Below are 17,436 nucleotides of genomic sequence, written 5' to 3'. Positions count from 1 at the left end.
AGATTGCATCTCCTCTTGCATGGCAGACAACCACTTCACACGGTCGCCGGAAACAACAGCTTCATTATATGTGGCCAGTTCACTATCATGCTCCACCTGTTCTGCACAACTCAAACCATAATAAAGAAGATCACACTCTTCAATTAAACGTGGGCGAGGACATTTATTCCTCTTTGGACGGTCAGCTGCAATAGACCGTGTGGGTTGCTGCAAAGCAGGTGGTGAGGGTGGAACAATATCATCATTATTGTCATCATTGTTCCCATCATCATTACCATGATTAACCTGAGCATCATCGTTGTCAACAATTTCATCAATGTGCTCCACCCGTACTCTAAGTCTCTCCTCTTCAATGCGAGAAGCATCAGTGGACAAAATATCATGATACATAACCTTTTCATTAAAGACAACATTTCTGCTCACCAAAATATTTTTAGCTTCAGGATTCCACAACCCGAAAGTTTCAACTCCAGAACCATAGCCAAGAAAAATGCACTTAACAGCTCTAGGCTCTAGCGTTCCATTATCAACGTGAGCATAAGCGGTGCAACCGAAAACTCTCAACTATGAATAATCAGCAGGTTTACCAGACCATACCTCAATGGGAGTTTTCTTGTAGAATAAAAGGTGACCTGTTTATGAGGTCCCATGCGGTGGAAGCTGGCTCAGCCCAAAAACGCTTTCCCAAACCTGCATTGGACAGCATGCAACGGGCCCTTGATATGATGATTCTATTCATGCGTTCAGCCACGCCATTTTGCTGTGGAGTACGGGCAACCGTGTAGTGCCTAACCACACCCATCATTGCTGCAAAACTCCTCAAACTCATCAGAAACAAATTCACCACCATTATCAGTACGCAAAAATTTTACTTTCCTTTCAGTTTGCTTTTCTACCATATCCTTCCACTTATTAAAAGCACCAAAAACATCAGACTTGTGTTTCAGAAAATAAGGCCAAACTTTTCTTGAGTAATCATCAATAATGATAAGCATGTAATTAGCACCACCAATAGAAGTCTTACGGGAGGGTCCCCAAACATCAGCATGCACATAAGCTAATATGCCTTTGCTGGTATGAACGGAAGAAATGAACTTAACCCTTTTGTGCTTACCATAGACGCAGTGCTCACAAAACTCAAGCTTACTCAAGTTGTAGCCATCGATCAGCTCTCTCTTAACCAACTCTTCCATCCCATGTTCACTCATATGCCCAAGACGCATATGCCACAGATTCGTTTTAGCACAATCATCAGAATCATTAAGGTGTAACACACTATTAGAAATCACAGTTTTCCCTAGAGCAAAAATCTTCACCTAGAGCTCATTTCTCTTTTCTAGGTAAAGTAAAGATACAAACAGTGTAACTCTAGGTAAAGAATATTTGCACCAAAAAATAAATCTGAAGTATACTATACCTAGAGTTAATTGCAACCCTAGGTAAAGAATGCCTCGCTGGCCGAAAAAGATGCTCACGGCACCACCGCACCACGCGAGACAGTGAAATATCCTCCCGTTTTCTCAATGAAAAACAAATATGGTCTCCTTTCTCCTCTCGCCCTCACCACGCCGCCCTGCACTGCCCTCGCTCCGCTGTACCCGCGCCGCCCCGTCATGTCCGCCGCCGCCGGCCTATCCCGCGAGGATAGCCACCCTACCGACTCCCTTCTCTCCCCCCGTTCCTCCCTACCGCCGCACCTCTCCCTTCTCTCCCCCTTATCTTCTTCTTGCCTTGCGCGGCCGCCCTCCTCCCCAGATCACTGGTAGAGGGGATCGAACCCCCTTCCTATCCACCAGATCCGGCCATCCCAGGTCCGGATCCAGCGGACTAGGCAGCGAGGAAGACCGGCGATGGCCCTGCCTTCCCCTGCTGCTCGAGGAGGCCTGCAGCAAGGCGCCGATGGATCAGGCCGTTCCCCCTGCTCCGAGGTGGTTGGGGTCGTGGTCTGCTGCTCCGTCCTCCACTGTCCGCAGATGACCTCCTTCTGCAAGAGCAGGAGCATCACCAACGGCGGTATCTGGCTGTCCCAGGCATCACCGGCACCTCCGCTGCCGTGAGCACGCGATCTCCATCACCCATCCCTGCTATCCATCCATGGTGAGCCCATCTCCCTTTCCCCCCTTCTACCTAAACGAATTTGATCTTTTATCACTACTAGCCTGCGGCTGTTGGTTAGATTCGAATTGATCTTTACAATTTTACATGCTTCGCTTTGGTCACTGAATTTTTATCTGAATGCAATTCCAGTTGAAGTATTACCACACCATCTATGAAATTTCATGTATAGTTGCAGAGAAAATTAAATGCAAACAGTTGTGTGTGCCGGCACCATCTGAATGCAATTTTATGAAGTATTACCACACCGTCTGAATTGTTGCCGGTCACAAGAGTCAGTTGTGCGTGCAAGTATGGAGGTCAGTGAGATGATCAGCTTGGTGCAATCTTGTACTGTAAGCAGATTCTATGGACGTTGTCTTAGTCTGAGAGGCACAACTGAAGGTACTGACAGTACATTGCATTTGTTGTTGGAGTTTGCATCAACCAAAGTAGTGCCTAATTTGTTGGAGTACTGTTGGTGATATATAATCAATATATGTGCATTGCGATTAAATGCAGTCCACCATGATATCTTACTGACTTTGTTCTGATTTGTTCTCACCTATTCATGCCAACTCATTTAACTGCTATATGTTGTTCCCAAACTATTAGCTGCTTGATAGACAAGTACTCCAGTACAGGAAAATGGATATTATTTTCCACAAGTGCAATTGTAATCCTCCGGTGATATGACTGCTTATCATCAAAAATGAAAGAGAATAAAAGGTAACATCTTAACCTGAACAAATGTATCTGGTATTCTGGTTAACATAAAAGGGATGCTGCTTTGTTTTTAAGATTCGATGTGTCCCCTACTTCACCATGTTGTTTAATGTGTTCATGGAGTATTATTACAGAAATTTCTTTTGCAGTTAATCCAATAATAGCTTGCTGATGCTTTCCTGTGTTTGATTTTGTACATGTGCTAGCTTTGTCACCATCCTTCCGTAGGTATGGTGCTATCTTCAATTTGATATCTTCTTATCTTCTTAGTACAACTTTCGCATAGGTGACTACCATATTTATTTATCTTGCATTGAAATTAGACGGAAATCTCTTATTAGTTTTTTTGTGTGTAGTGATTCTTCCAATGGTGAGTTAAGTTCAAGAATGACATTGCTCCTTGAAGAAGAGGATGTGATTCAAAAGACATGCTTTAAATTTTAGATACGTGCTTGCATGTGTGCACTTACTAGTATGACCAAATTGTCATATTTATAGCTGTTGTGCTGCTGTAACGGGCTATTTTTTTGGTGTAGCAACAACACTTGCTACTGATAATGAACATGTTGCTTGAATAAAGACTGAGGTTGACTAAATTAATTTGTGTTATGTGCAGTTTCTTTTGGTTATATTTCTCCATTTGAATTTTTTTGAATTATGGTCATAATGAATTCAAATATGGTCAATGCGGATTCATATATGGCAAATATGAATTCAATATGGTTCCCTAGAGTGTATTTCAGATTCTGGTAGGTAAAGTTCTCTAGGGGAAGATGATGATGTGCCATACCAGATTTTGGTCTCCCACCTACAACTGCATGTGATAACTTTCCCTAGGGTTCAAGCCCCTAGGTAAAGAATGTTCCCCTAGAGTTATTAAAATGCCCCTAGGTAAAGCCTTCTTTCCTCACCATACTATACCTAGGGTTCTTTCCCTAGTGCGTCCCTAGGTGATGCCTTTACCTAAGGTTTTTTTGCTTTCACCTAGAGTATTTAGCACTAGCGAAAACTGTGTATTCTATTAGTGACGGCAGCAGCAAAACCAGGTAGTGCTACCTCTAAGAACATATAATTTGACAGAATTCAGATCACCTATCATGTGAATGAGAGAACCTTTAGATACCTTCAGAAGTCTACGCTCCCCGGCGTACTTGTACTTGTCACAATCCATGGTACTAAGTGAGATCAAATTTCTTGCCATGCTTGGTATGTGCTTCACCTCTTTCAACGTGTGTGTCATGCCATCATGGGTCTTGATCTGAACAGACCCAACACCAACAATATGACAAGGATTGTCATTGCCCACACGCACAAAATCTCCAGTCTGTACAGACTCATAAGAACTGAACCAATCCTTGTTACAACAAATATGAAAGAAACATGATGTATCAAGAATCCATTCATCATCACGAGAAGTACAAGCAGCAAGAACAACGAGGCATTCACCCTCAGAGTTGTTGATGGAAACGACAGCGGCCTTACCAATACCATCGGACTTATCTTTCGGTTTGTAGGTACCGTTCCTTTTCTCCTTGTTCTGCAGTTTATAGCAATCCTCAATAACATGATTATTTTTTCTTACAGTACCTGCAAAACTTATCTTTTCCTCAGGACTTTGAACGAGCTTTTCCGTCCCGACTCTTATCTCGGTTGCCGTAGTTGTTATTTCTCTGTTTGGTCCTGCCACGAACCTGCAGAGCTTCTGCCTTTGAGAACGACCCATCAGCCTGCACCATAGACTTCATCTTCTCTTTCTGTCTAAATGCCTCTAAAACCTCATTAAGGGTTAGAGAGTCATGGCTATGAAGAATTGAATCGCGGAAATTTGTATAGGAACTAGGCAACGAGCATAAGAGTAAGATGACTAAATCCGCATCATCATACTTAACCTCCAAAGCTTGCAAGTCAGAAATTATCTCTTGAAAAACAGTTATATGAGATATTACCGATCCACCTTCTTGCAGCTTATGGGTGAACAACTTCATCTTTACATGCATCTTACTGGTTAGATCTTTAGACATGCAGATCGATTCCAGTTTCAGCCATAGGGCTGCTGCGGATTTCTCCTCCAATACTTCCTGTAAAATATTATTGGATAGATAAAGTTGAATCAATGACAAAGCCTTACGATCTTTGCGTTTCTCTTCGGCAGTCCACTCCTTTGCATCCTTCTTGCCAAAGGAATCAAGCGCTTCATCCAGATCTGAAGTTTGGGCGAGAATCGCACACATCTTCACTTGCCACAACGAGAATCGTGTGGTGTAATCCAGCTGCGGCAGATCGAACTTCAAGATAGACATGTCGCAAGGAGCTCTGATACCACTTGTTATGAACGCGACAAGCAAGAAGGAAGAACAAAGAAGAAATCACAACACAAGGACATACGGATTTAACGTGGAAAACCTTCTCAAACAAGGAGAGGGAAAAACCACAGGCGCCAGCCAGCGAAATCTCACAAAATAGGGAGTGTTTACAACGCCAGGGAGGTTCTACAGATGCAACTCGTACGAACTCAACCCAAAACGACGGCTTACAAGAGGTATATATAGCAGGAGCATTATGGCAAGTCAGATTCGTAATGGGCACACCGGAAGTTCCGGTTGGAGGCCGGAAGTTCCGCTAATTCTTGAATATCCGAAAGTTCCGCAGCAAATTCCGCATTTTTCCGAAAAATAATAGAGCAACCGGAGGTTCGGCCGGAAGTTGGGCCGGAACTTCCGGCCACTGGGAAATTTTGATCACAGAAGAGAATAGCGAAGACACGACTTCCTTTTGTTTGAAGGTTCTGCTCTGGTCTGTTTTATCTGATGTCATACTCCGTACATGAAAAGCTTTCCAAACATAATTTAGCATGCTTTCCGTTGAGCCTTGTCACCATTTTTCCACACAACTCTCTTGCGATTCCTACAAAATAAGACGCTGCTTGGTCACAGGCTCACGGCTGCTAAAACTAGTTGCTCATGTTGTGCTTCCTCCGTTTCTAGATATTTTCGTTGTTTTAGTCTAAACAGCGATAAATATTTAGGAACGGAGGGCGTAAATACATACGTACGCACTCTGTGTATCTGCTGCATATACGGATTTATAGATCTTAGATACGCTTTCCATGCTTGTGATTTTTAATTTGTACCAAGCTGATCGTACTTTCTGCTGCGGACACATTTGGCTTGTATTGTACGTGGACCTTCTCCCGAGTCCCCAAGTATCAAATCAAGAAAAGGACTGCAAGACGAGGCATGCAGTGTGGCAGCCAGCTAATCGCTACTTCGAATAATTAACGTGGTGCATGTACTCTGACAGATGCGCTACTGTACTCGGAGTATATATATAATACTGCCATGCTGCTGTCTATTTCCGGGGCGCCTTGACAGGTGTATTAACGCTGATTAACAATCCACCGTGACCATTCTTGTCCGGACAAATGGATGTGCCATGTGTGCACACGTGTAAGTTCGTTAGAAGCTCGCTTCATTTTTCCCATTTTCAAACAGACACGCCGAGGAGAGACTACCACTAATTTGTCCTATCAGTCCATAAGATCCCGATAAAAAAAATTGTCCTGTCAGTCCAGCTAGCGAACTGGACTAGTGCCGCTTCTGTCCACACACATTTTATTTGGGCTAACACTCCAAAAACGACCCACTTCTTTGAAGCTTCTTGACTCCAAAAGGCGAAAAAAAAAAGACTAGTCGGTCCGTCGTCCACATCAACAAATGACAAATCGAGTGGAAAAGGTTCATTTTGGAGGCGGCCATGACCACACACCGTATGGTCTCATGGTAGCATAGGGATCGTTGGGTCTATTTGGTCATGAATGATTGGCTTATCAAAATTTTAAAAACTATCTAAAAAATGGACAAAAAAATAACCATGATCAAAATATTGATAGTGTTTTGGTTTGGTCATCAACCAAACACAGTGGTCGTTCCAAGAAAAATGAGCCCCGGCTGCCGTGAATTAACACACCCGTTGTTCCAAGAAAATTGAGAAATTTAACAAAATACCACGCCTTTCCTGATACATTGCTCCAAATGCACAACTTTCTTTTTCTTAGACAAAATAGCATTTTTTTTTCCTTGACAAGTTGATAAAATAGCATTTTTTTTATTTTTCAGGCCAATTTTTCGAAATGGCCCCACATGTCATTTTTTTCCTGGACCGATTTGCCCTCGGGTGATAACTGGGATTCGATCGATTGGGATTGATCGAGATTGATCATCTCGTTCAAGACATCTCCTCGTTCAGTTGCGTACAGAGAACAGGGGAGGGAGGAGAGGGCCGTCGCCGCCGAACCAGCCGCCGCCATAGGAACCACCGACGGCACATTTTGTCCGCTGGACCAAGCCGCCCATCCACCGAAGATCGTCGTCCCATCACAAGACGAGGCCGCCACTGCCGTCCCTGACGAGGCCGCCACCACAGGCACTGCAGGTTTCTCCGGTAGTGTCTCACAATCATCTTTTGTGTTATGATTTCTACTGCAGCACTGCTCTCGTTCTCCCTCTCTCTAAGGTGTTCAACTCTTCTTTTATATTTGAGGCGTATTTTTCATACAAAAAATATTTTATCAATTAATAAATAAATAAGCCCCGACCGCCGTGAATTTCCAAGGAATCATGTCCACCCTGCATTCTTGGAAGCGTATGTCCACATTAGCTAAGATTCTAACCTAGACGAGAAGCAGTTGAAAAGAAAGCTTTTTTTTGCTCTTCAGAATGAAAAGAAACCATTTGAAAAGCCGTCTGAACATGCCGCTTGGTACTCGACTAGATAGATCTAACCCAGCTAATGAGGCCAGTCACCCCATCTTCCCACGATCCCATTGGTCGCCGCAAGAGATAGAAAGGTGGAGAATGCTGTTTTTGCCTTGTAATTTTAGATCATGGGTGACGCTGGACTCGTGGCACAACTTGGAGAGGCAGACAGCAGTGCAGAGACACCACGCGATGCACACATGCAAGAAAATTTCAGACATCCCCAGTGGCAGGCACCACACCCAAAGATCCTCCTCCTCTTTCGTGCTTCAATCATACACTACTCTGCAAGATTTGCAGCTTTGACCCTCCATCATTGTACCCCCCCAAAAGGCCAAAGAGATGCAACAGTAGAAGCAAAGGCCGGTGCCTTTGTAAAAGCAGGATTCACAAGAAACTTCCACACGCTTGATAAAGGAGAGCCCAATCATGGAGAGCAGCAGAGCTCATGACCCAACACATTTTATTTCATACCCGTAAACTTCAGTATATTAAATTATTTTCTTTCATACCCAACACATTCTCTTCATACCGTACTGCTCCACTATTAACTTATGTGTGCAAGGAATAATATGGATGGACTCAGCACAGGTTCTTGAAATATACTGATCTTAAAAAAAAATGTTGGCATGCATCTGCTTGTATATATATTGTCAATCAGCCATTGGTCAGAGTGATGCAGGAGTGTCGAAAATATAAATATAAGGGATACACATGTTTGTCATCAGGAAGAACTTTAAAAAAGGATGCACACTGACACAATGCCTTCTTTCAGTAGCTAGAACAACATATAGCAGAGAACAACAACAACAAACATATCCACAACCTTACACAACAGGAAAATGGGAACACCCGTCAAGGCATCAACCTTGCACAACACAAATATGGAAACACACCGTCAACCTACATGTGTGATCTTTTCGGAAATTTATCTACAGAGATGTAGCCTGCACCGCTGCAGAAACAGCACACCGAGAACAGCAACAGATTGCCCAAGTCAGTTTGGAAACGGTATGTGCAATCAGGCATGTACCTCAACTTGCTTCCGGGCTTGATGAGGAGCGATTGCCCTTGGCTTCAGAGCAGGGTAGCATTGGCAGATCGGTTCGTCGGATTCCTGTTGGTTGTCCCCTTCACTGCTCCCCCACAAACTGTTAGAAACATCAAAACTTACGGAGTTATGGATGTTGATTCATGGAAATGCATGGCCGAAAAAGGAGAAATGTATAATTTTCCGGAATGATGTATAAGAAGCATGATAGGCTTACATCAATCATAGTGAGATAGGACAAATAAAAATCAACGATCAGCTAGCTCCTCATATCAAGAGCCTTACAAAATTCTTGCACAAAAAGCTGTGGGTAAGCAAATCAAATAGGCTTTCAAATATAACAGTTAGTATTATGTACTACATGGGTCCAATTGCTTCTTTTGGATAAATGGGTTCCAAATGGTGTGCACCAGTTCTTTGAATGATCGCCAATACAAGATGAGAAATCATTCTAGGATGCAAGCATGTATCCTAAAAAAACAACAAAAAGGTTGGATGAGTTGTGAGTGTCGTGTGTATTACCTTTATTTGGTAGAGATAGCCGCTTGTTGGCCTTTGTATTCAGATGTGCACCCCTTTCTTTCGGATTGAGCACGGACAAAGAAGCTAGATCTGTGGGCTGGGAGCTGACTTCCTCAAAAATCTCATCTACCAACTTCGATTTCTGTTTGGATGATCCCAAAGAGGTGGAAGGGAGTACACTTGATGATCGCCCAAATGAAGTAAAGTTTATGTCAGAATATGACTTCTTGTGGTTTGTGTCTTTCTTCTTGTTTGGGCCACTAGGAGTATTTGAAATTGCCACTTTGCCCTTTGGTGTGACCTGAGACTTCATTTCCTCATCCTGATTACCATCGCATACTGGTATGCTCTCTTTAGTATTATTGTCAAGTAACCTGTTCTCCCATGGACGTGCAGCCATCCATCTCTCTACCCAGTTTGATCCCCAGTGGCTGTTGTCAAGTTCGATTCCTTGCAGACTTGTAGGTTTCTGCTGCCTTGAAGCAGCTTGCCGCTGACCAAGAGAAAATCACAACTTAATGACTTGAGAGCTTAACATATATCAACAAGTAGTACCTTATTGCCGCACTATTTTAAGATCATTATCAAATGCTGGTTCCCTAGGGCATTAATTCCAAGTAAACTCTAGACTAGAGTACACTAGTACTCCCTCTGATCCATAAAAAGTGTCACCCACTTAGTACAAAATTTGTACTTAGTACAAAATGGGTGACACTTTTTATGGATCGGATGGAGTAATATTTTGGTTTGTGTGCTATTAAACCGGTGAAGCACATGAATTGCACTTTGGTGAAGTGACAATGAAAAAACATGTAGAAGATGGTTTGGAAAAAATAGAGAAAAGGCAAATCTGCTCCTAGGATCACATGAACGTGTTTTGGTTCTGTACAATACAGACTTCTATTACAAAATGTGAGTACAAATTCTTGTCTTCTTTTGTGCACCCCAAATTGGCCGTATTTTTTTGCATCTGTTCTTATTCCAAATTATTATACATCTACAATTTATTTAAAGGTTAAAATAGATAAATAAACTGAAGCTTAGAGAGCAAAAAGGGATGATCCAAGGTTCCTAGGTAAGTCAGTTCACGAAATCCAGATCTATTAGTCATACACCTAGTTAAGTGTGTTCCCAACAGTTTGCATGATACAACTAGCCGAATCTCAAATGCTATTGCATGATATAATGATTTCAAGTTGTAGCTGTGCTTTCTATAAAACTCTAATCCCTACAATTGAAAATATAGTTATATTTGTTGTACAAATGTAATATATAGTTAACAATAAACCATTATAATCTAGCCTCACAATAATAAGAGCAATACCTTCTCCTTTTCTCTCAAATATCGAGAGAATTTGTATGATCTTTTCTCCTTTAAAGCATATGGGATTATTGTTTGATATTTATCACAACAGTGGTACCAGACTAGACCTGGTCACCTAGGCATGGGCGGCCTGGCCCAAAAGCCCAAAATGTATTAGAAAAAAAACTGAAAATAGGTATAAAAATCATTTTTATCCCAAAAATAATAATTTAGTGCTAAAATGGCCATTTCACGAGCTTCGGGCCGGTCCTGGTCTTGGGGTTTTCCCGTCAGGCTTTACGAAATCCAGCCCGAAACCTGGCCAGGCCCGGGGTTTGCCCAGGTCTATTCCAGACTCTCAGTCACATCATGGTTTTCTGAACCTATAATTTGCCATGCAACAATATCCTTTTCACTAAACTATTAAATAATATACATAGCAGTTATACATCATTTGAAAGGCATGTACGTTCATTGAGACAGAAATAGAATCCATTATCCATAACCTTATTGATTCTGCATTACTAATGGACTATAATCACAAGCCATTCGGCTCAGGTCATCACTTAAAAAGTCCCAATTAGCTAATACACCCTCCAAAATTACCTGATGAGTCAACGCATACGCCATTGCTCGCTCACGTTTGGCTGCAGCTTCCTGCCGTTTCAGTACTTTAGCCTGCAGTTCTTCCACGGAACCAGTACTGCCACACCAGCCTTCCTGCATTTGTTGTTGCGGAAGTAAAGAATGTTATCTCATAAACAGAGGCTAGTCAAGAATTTTTTTATCGCACTCATGTATGAGTTTTCTATTTTGATATCTTGAAACTATGTAAAACTTTCTTTGTTCGGTTGGTAACTACTCCCTCCGGCCCATAATTCTTGTTGCTGTTTTAGTACAAATTTGAACTAAAACAGCGACAAGAATTATAGCACGGAGGGAGTAAGTATGATGGGCCCAGAATATATTATTGCTGCAATCATTTGCAGAATATCAAAGGGTTACAGTGCAATATCGTTCATTCAGAACATACAGCTGGGACAGACACACGATAACTGAATATTTTATAGGTGATGGCAGGATCAAGTCAACCCTTAATAATACTTTTTCTTGGCCCTAACCCATGTTCAATCCAAGTCAGCTGCTGAACCGTCTTAGTTTGATAGCATTTGCGGTTTCATTCTCATCACCATTCAATGGATCATTTAGAACTTAATTTATTACACCAAACTCTATGTTCAGGTTGTTTCCTTCTGCCCTCTTTGAAAAACTTATGTGCCTCTCTTCTTACTTGTATGTACTGTATTAGAAGTTTATGTAACTGAATAAAGATAGAGTAGCATACTTACTTCTAAGGGATTATGTCATACCTCAATTTCTTGAACATGATTCTCATGACCATCTTGTTCAGGAACCTTTTTCCGTACCACCTGGTTTTCTAAACCGCGAACTTGTCTTGCCCTGACACGAGCCTCAGCTCTTACCAGCGCATGCATACATCGAAGTGTTTCTGCTGTCTGATTTCTCACAATATGACCCCTAACAAGGGCTTGCAGTATAACTATTCCTTTCAGTGCACGTAAGGCCCGTCTAGCCTGTTATGCATAAAAGCAACACATAAAATCAACATGTCAGGACCAGCAAACTGTGACAGATGCTTGAAAATCGTGAGCTTAAATGCTGCACAAAAGCCATGGTTTCTTTAACCCGTGCTTTGCCATACACAAAGAACGATATATCTAGCCAAATTATCACTTTTAATTCAGAACAAGAAGATCTAGTTTCACATGGTTTTCTTCTGATTACTGAAGAATGTACTAGGACGCCCCCACCCCCTCCCCTAGCACAAAATTTCTCTTTTTCTTGGACAACCTTATAGCCTCGCTTGCCCTTCATGTTGGCATAAATGATTCAAACATGAATATGGGCATATTCACCATTTTTTAACATCATTCTTGACATGGAAAAGCAAATACACGATGGTATACATTATCTAACATAACAATGTTCAAAGATAGCATACCAAGAATGCCCGAAATGCAGACTGAATAACTATTGCAGACAAATCCTCTTGTCTAGAAAGTTCTTCAGTCTGTGAAACATGTACATCATGTGATGCACCTTCTGAAGAAATGGAATTTGAAACCATCTGTATATTAGTGTCATCGGTCAATGTTTCACTATGTCCTGCAAGTTCTTCTGCTGTCAGTGTCCCTCCATGACCAAGAGAATGCTTTCGTTTGTGTAGCTGTCGAACAGCAGAGCTCTACAATATTTATGAAAAAAATAAAATTGTCAGGATGGAAGAGCCAATATATGAAGTACATCAGCGAACTAATAGTCAAGTAGTAAGATGTCCTAAAAAAAACTAATAATGTACTATGCTAGTTACGATTTCATGCTTACAAAGTAACACCATCTTGCAGAGCTGCATGACAGACTCGAATGCATATCATACTCAAACTTAAGGTTCAACTATATGATATCTTTTACAATAGTAAAGTTCACATACTAACGCCTTGAGAAGTAATATTAATAAGGTTGCCCGAAATTAAAAGAGTAAAGCAATACAATCATCTAGTGGTGCATAAATCAAACAGGTACCCATCACTGACAGACCAGTTAATTAAGACATTAAAAACCTAAACATCACATTAAGTGCTCAACAAAAAACTTAGGTCCAAGATGCTTTTATTTTGTTTTGCAGGTGAGGGAATTGAAGCACATAAATTCTGGCAGTAATGGCATATAATTGCTAAATTAGTGTAGAGCATTTAATATGCAGATATTAACCACATAATGTCAACATTGTTTCTCCACATTGGAGCTACTGACAGTGGAACAGAGTTGTTGAGCAGCAAGCCTATGACCAAGACATGTCAACAACAGCACTTGTGTGGCATCCGGCAAACCAAATTTGGTGAACCATCCACTTCTGTAATTTTGCTCATTCTTTAAGGGTTGTCATGTTTCCAACTCCCACATAAAAAGACAGAAATAAGAAGCATATGCACCTATCAAGCTTTGCTCGCAAGAGAAGAAAACAGAAACAAAAGGCGAACAAAATAATCATAGTTACATACTTCAGAGTATAGTTAGGTCGATCAAAATAATGTCCAAAGAAAATCAGTACAATTACATGATACAAACCCAAGGTGAATGCCATGACTTACAGTTTCACTGCTCTCGGCATTTTGTGTCTTTTCTTGATTTTCTGAATTTCCCCCCTTTTCTTGCTTTCTTATGCGAACCAGTGATTTAATCCACTTGGATGAAATACCCATGATACCCAACCTTTCCTTTCTTCTAGTTCAATCACCTAAGACCTGCATTCAGAATATTGTATTGTTCTGGTACTAATGAAGTAAAGCTACCTTTGCTTATTAGTTACTCAGTATTACTTAAGTAAAAGAATAACACCGATGCATAGCTTAAAACAAGAAAGGTAACATGACAGTTGACAGAATCCCAAGCAACATATAGCAATTCTACTGTAACAGCTAGCACAGGCAGCTTGTAGAAATAATAACCAAAATTTGTCGCAAAACATAAAGAAATGATAACCAAAATATTAAGAAGTCTTCCCGTGAACCATGAAAATATGCACAACTTAGGCAAATTGTCAAATCCAATGAATAATGCCGATGCATAAAGAACCTTCGTTATATACTTGCATGTTCGCCATGAAAATATATGGCGCCACTCAAGACTACAGCACCAAACTCGCAGAGATGTTGATACCTAATGCTACTCAGAGCCCTAGTTTACAGTGAATGCAGTTCAACTGAAATTGAAGAACTCTTCATCAGATCACTAAGGAGTATGCGCCATACAGACCAGTACCAAACCATGTAACCTGTTGACTGTTGGCTGTTTCCAGAAAGCAAGAGAGACAGTCTTTCATAAACTTTGGCATACTTATGCAAAATGTAAGCAACTTATCTATTCCATGGGTGCGGCCACAAATTTATCGAAACTCACAAGTAATTCCCAAGAGGAATGCATTTCGACACGACTTTTTTCAAAAGCTGCAGGCATACAAAACGTAAGATAGACTGATTGCTCCAACGCAAAAGTAAGTTGCAGGACTCCAAACATAAGACGAAGCAGCAAGCCTTGGAGATTCACTGAAAACTTTAGACCAAACGAAGACACAGCTTTAAGAAACTAGCTTTAAGAGAAAAAAGAAAAGGGGGCCAAAGATTGTACAAAAATGGAACCATTTTGCAACGCCCCGTCTAAAATCTCGCAAAAACGCAAGCACTTTGCTGATTCACGGACTGGCTCAAACTCCATGAGAAAAGTTAACATCAATATGCATCATGTACGCGATGCAGTTCCAACTTCCAAGCCACCAAAGGCACGCACGAATCAGCACCACAGGCAGGCAAAACGCCGAAGCACAATTGAAACAAGGGACGCAAAACTCGGACGTTGAAAAGAAACCCCAAAATTAATAGAGAATGCGACCTGAATCCAAGAAGACGCCACGAATGATTAGGGCGGGGTTCCAAATTAGGCTAAATTGCATCCCATAAACACCGGAAGATGAACGCACAGCCGAGAAGCGCTCACCGAAATGCCTAGCGATTGCGCGATTCTGGGCATCGGATGGGTTTGGGCTCACCTGGGCAACGAGGACGAGAGAGCCTGAGACGGGGGAGGGCAGAGAGTGGAGACCATCCCCTCCCCCTCTTCGGCTCTTCTGTCGCGACCCTTTCTGCTTTTCGTTGCTCTTTAGATTTCTTTTCTTCTTTTCTTTACTCCCTCTTATTTACCGTTTCTTCGAAGCAAAAAAAAGTTGGAGTAGAGACTTAGATAGAAAGCTGAAATAGGCTGGGCTGTCCTAAGATCGAAGTAAACTCAGATTGCATGGAAGTGATGACAAACAATGCAAGTACAAGCAGGAGGCAATGCCTGGCGGCCGTAATTGTATACTCCGTAGATTGTTATAATCTTGTTCATGGTTTTAATCATATATCATTGAAGAATATTGTCCTAGGGAGAGTAGTATTGTTGCTCAAGCTTTGGCAGCCCATGGGGTAATAAATTAAACTTTTGCTATTGAAAAGAATATGGATGACATTTAGATCTTAATCCAATGGTTTTGAAACGTCATATGATATTTAAGACTCATTTCTTAAAAAACAGGTGATTTTGAAATAGTCACACCCAATAAATTAGCAATGATCCAGCTTTTTGATAGAGGAGTTGTACTTGTAGATGATGTAACTAATTATTGTAGTCAAAAATAGCCACGATGACATTTCCTAAGAAAGAAACAAGAAATAAGCCTGGTAATATTTTAATGAAATAACTTCTCAAAAAAAAGTTAGATAGAAAGGCTCGAGGCATATATAACAGTGGAGAAAACCATCTTTTCTTATACATTTCATGTCATTAGTAAAGATAATAAAACATGCTATGTAGTATGTTATTTTTGAGTATCGTATCTTCCAACTAATGCTTGAATTGAATAAAAATACAATAGAAAAATTATGAAGAAAAGACGAAAGATAGCACAATGGGAAAATTTGAAATTGACTTATCGTTTTCATGAAAAGATCATCTCTTAGTTAATAAAAGACTCGTGTCACTATCTTCTGCATCTGCAATTATCTTACATAGCATTGTTAAAAAAAGTCTGACACCATCCCATTGTACATGACCTAACTCGTCAAACGAGGTATAGAAACCTCGCTTTGTTTCTATCAATGCCTACAACAATACAATGTGCAAACCCATTGATGCAATCTTTTGAAAACTTTAAAGAAATGTTTGCCTCATAAGGAACCGGATGAAGGATTAGAGGAGATACAACAAAGCACAAGATTGTGAGCCTTTTTTCCCCGATACACGGGAATAGGAAGCGATGGATTGGTCCAGGAGAAGAAAGAAAAAGTAAGTCAGAGGTGATAAGAAGAATTGATGCGGGACCTTTCGGTCTTAAAGGAACGCCTTGTGAGGGTACGACGCTCAGCTCAACGAATTGACATCGACATTCATTCCAATATTTAGAAGGCAACACGAGGAATAAAAGAAACAACATCATGCAAGGTAGGGGCGGATCTACACCCAGGGCTACCTGGACTGTAGCCCTGGTCATGCATGGATCAACTATCATCTATAATCCCACTAGTATATCACTAAAAAATAGTAGGATTTAGGAGCTTTAACCCTGGACTTTTATCCAAATTGACAAGGGCTAGTGTTAGCATCTGTTGGAGAGTGTGATTAGGGTATATGGCAAGACAGATTTGCCTTACCTTTGTACCCGTGTAGATTTCTTGTATAGGCTAGCATGGAGATCAAGTGAGGGTGGTTGTAATTTCCTGTAATCATGCGTATGGATACAAAGTAGTTATGATTTTTTTGCCATTAAAATTTTGCCCCGGTCATGGCCAAATCTTGGGTCCGCCACTGCAAGGGCGCATGCTACGAGGAGGGGTGTAGAGGGGTGATAGACAATGGTTCGCTTGCTTTGATTAGGCGCCTCATGTTGTTCACAAAATGTTGTATCGTATTTGAATACTATCACAATATTAGAATGTTTGTTTCCCATACATGTATACTTATTAAACTACTTGCGATTAACAAGATTGAACACTCAACGTGTAAAATCACGGAGATGCAAGTCCACAAGGAAAATGTATTTCACAGTATTCCCTCCATTCCATTATTATAGCTCAAATATTTTTTCTCCTCCTATATCAAGACATTCTCATTTCTAGTGCTGCCCATTCATGTTGGTTTAGTACTAAATGATTATGAGCAGTTATTGACCGGATGCAGGAGCCAAGAAAAAAAAAGGTCTATAAAGGAATAAATAGATTTTTTTTATATAAGTTGTATAATGAAATGGAATGATCAATGTATAATTAAGTACATTTAGAAATATGCACAAGTCCCCAACGTGCAACCCTGACAGGTTTTTTCCTCGCATGAAAATATTGGTCAAAACTTATGAAACCGTAGTACTATGAAAA

General features: G+C 40.9%; 1 protein-coding gene across 3 annotated transcripts; it reads right to left on the bottom strand.

Annotated features, from left to right (window-relative positions):
* Positions 1 to 8,242: 8,242 nt before the first annotated feature.
* LOC100846371 (protein IQ-DOMAIN 1) lies at positions 8,243 to 15,234 on the bottom strand. Of its 3 annotated transcripts, none has more exons than XM_014897589.2 (7): positions 15,078 to 15,234; positions 13,624 to 13,776; positions 12,474 to 12,716; positions 11,821 to 12,045; positions 11,057 to 11,170; positions 9,148 to 9,640; positions 8,243 to 8,725 (listed from the first exon to the last, which is right to left on the bottom strand). In XM_014897589.2, exons 2-7 carry the CDS (start codon positions 13,732 to 13,734, stop codon positions 8,652 to 8,654), a joined length of 1,260 nt encoding a protein of 419 aa, XP_014753075.1. In that variant the 5' UTR covers positions 13,735 to 13,776; positions 15,078 to 15,234; the 3' UTR covers positions 8,243 to 8,651. The 3 variants fall into 3 exon arrangements, with proteins under 3 accessions (XP_014753075.1, XP_014753076.1, XP_014753077.1); XM_014897590.2 differs by having other exon boundaries at positions 15,026 to 15,175; XM_014897591.2 differs by lacking the exon at positions 15,078 to 15,234 and adding an exon at positions 14,921 to 15,048.
* Positions 15,235 to 17,436: the final 2,202 nt, after the last annotated feature.

The sequence above is a fragment of the Brachypodium distachyon genome, chromosome 1 (genome assembly GCF_000005505.3).
Source record: "Brachypodium distachyon strain Bd21 chromosome 1, Brachypodium_distachyon_v3.0, whole genome shotgun sequence".
Lineage (NCBI taxonomy): Eukaryota > Viridiplantae > Streptophyta > Magnoliopsida > Poales > Poaceae > Brachypodium > Brachypodium distachyon.
This window is presented reverse-complemented; position numbering and strand designations above follow the sequence as displayed.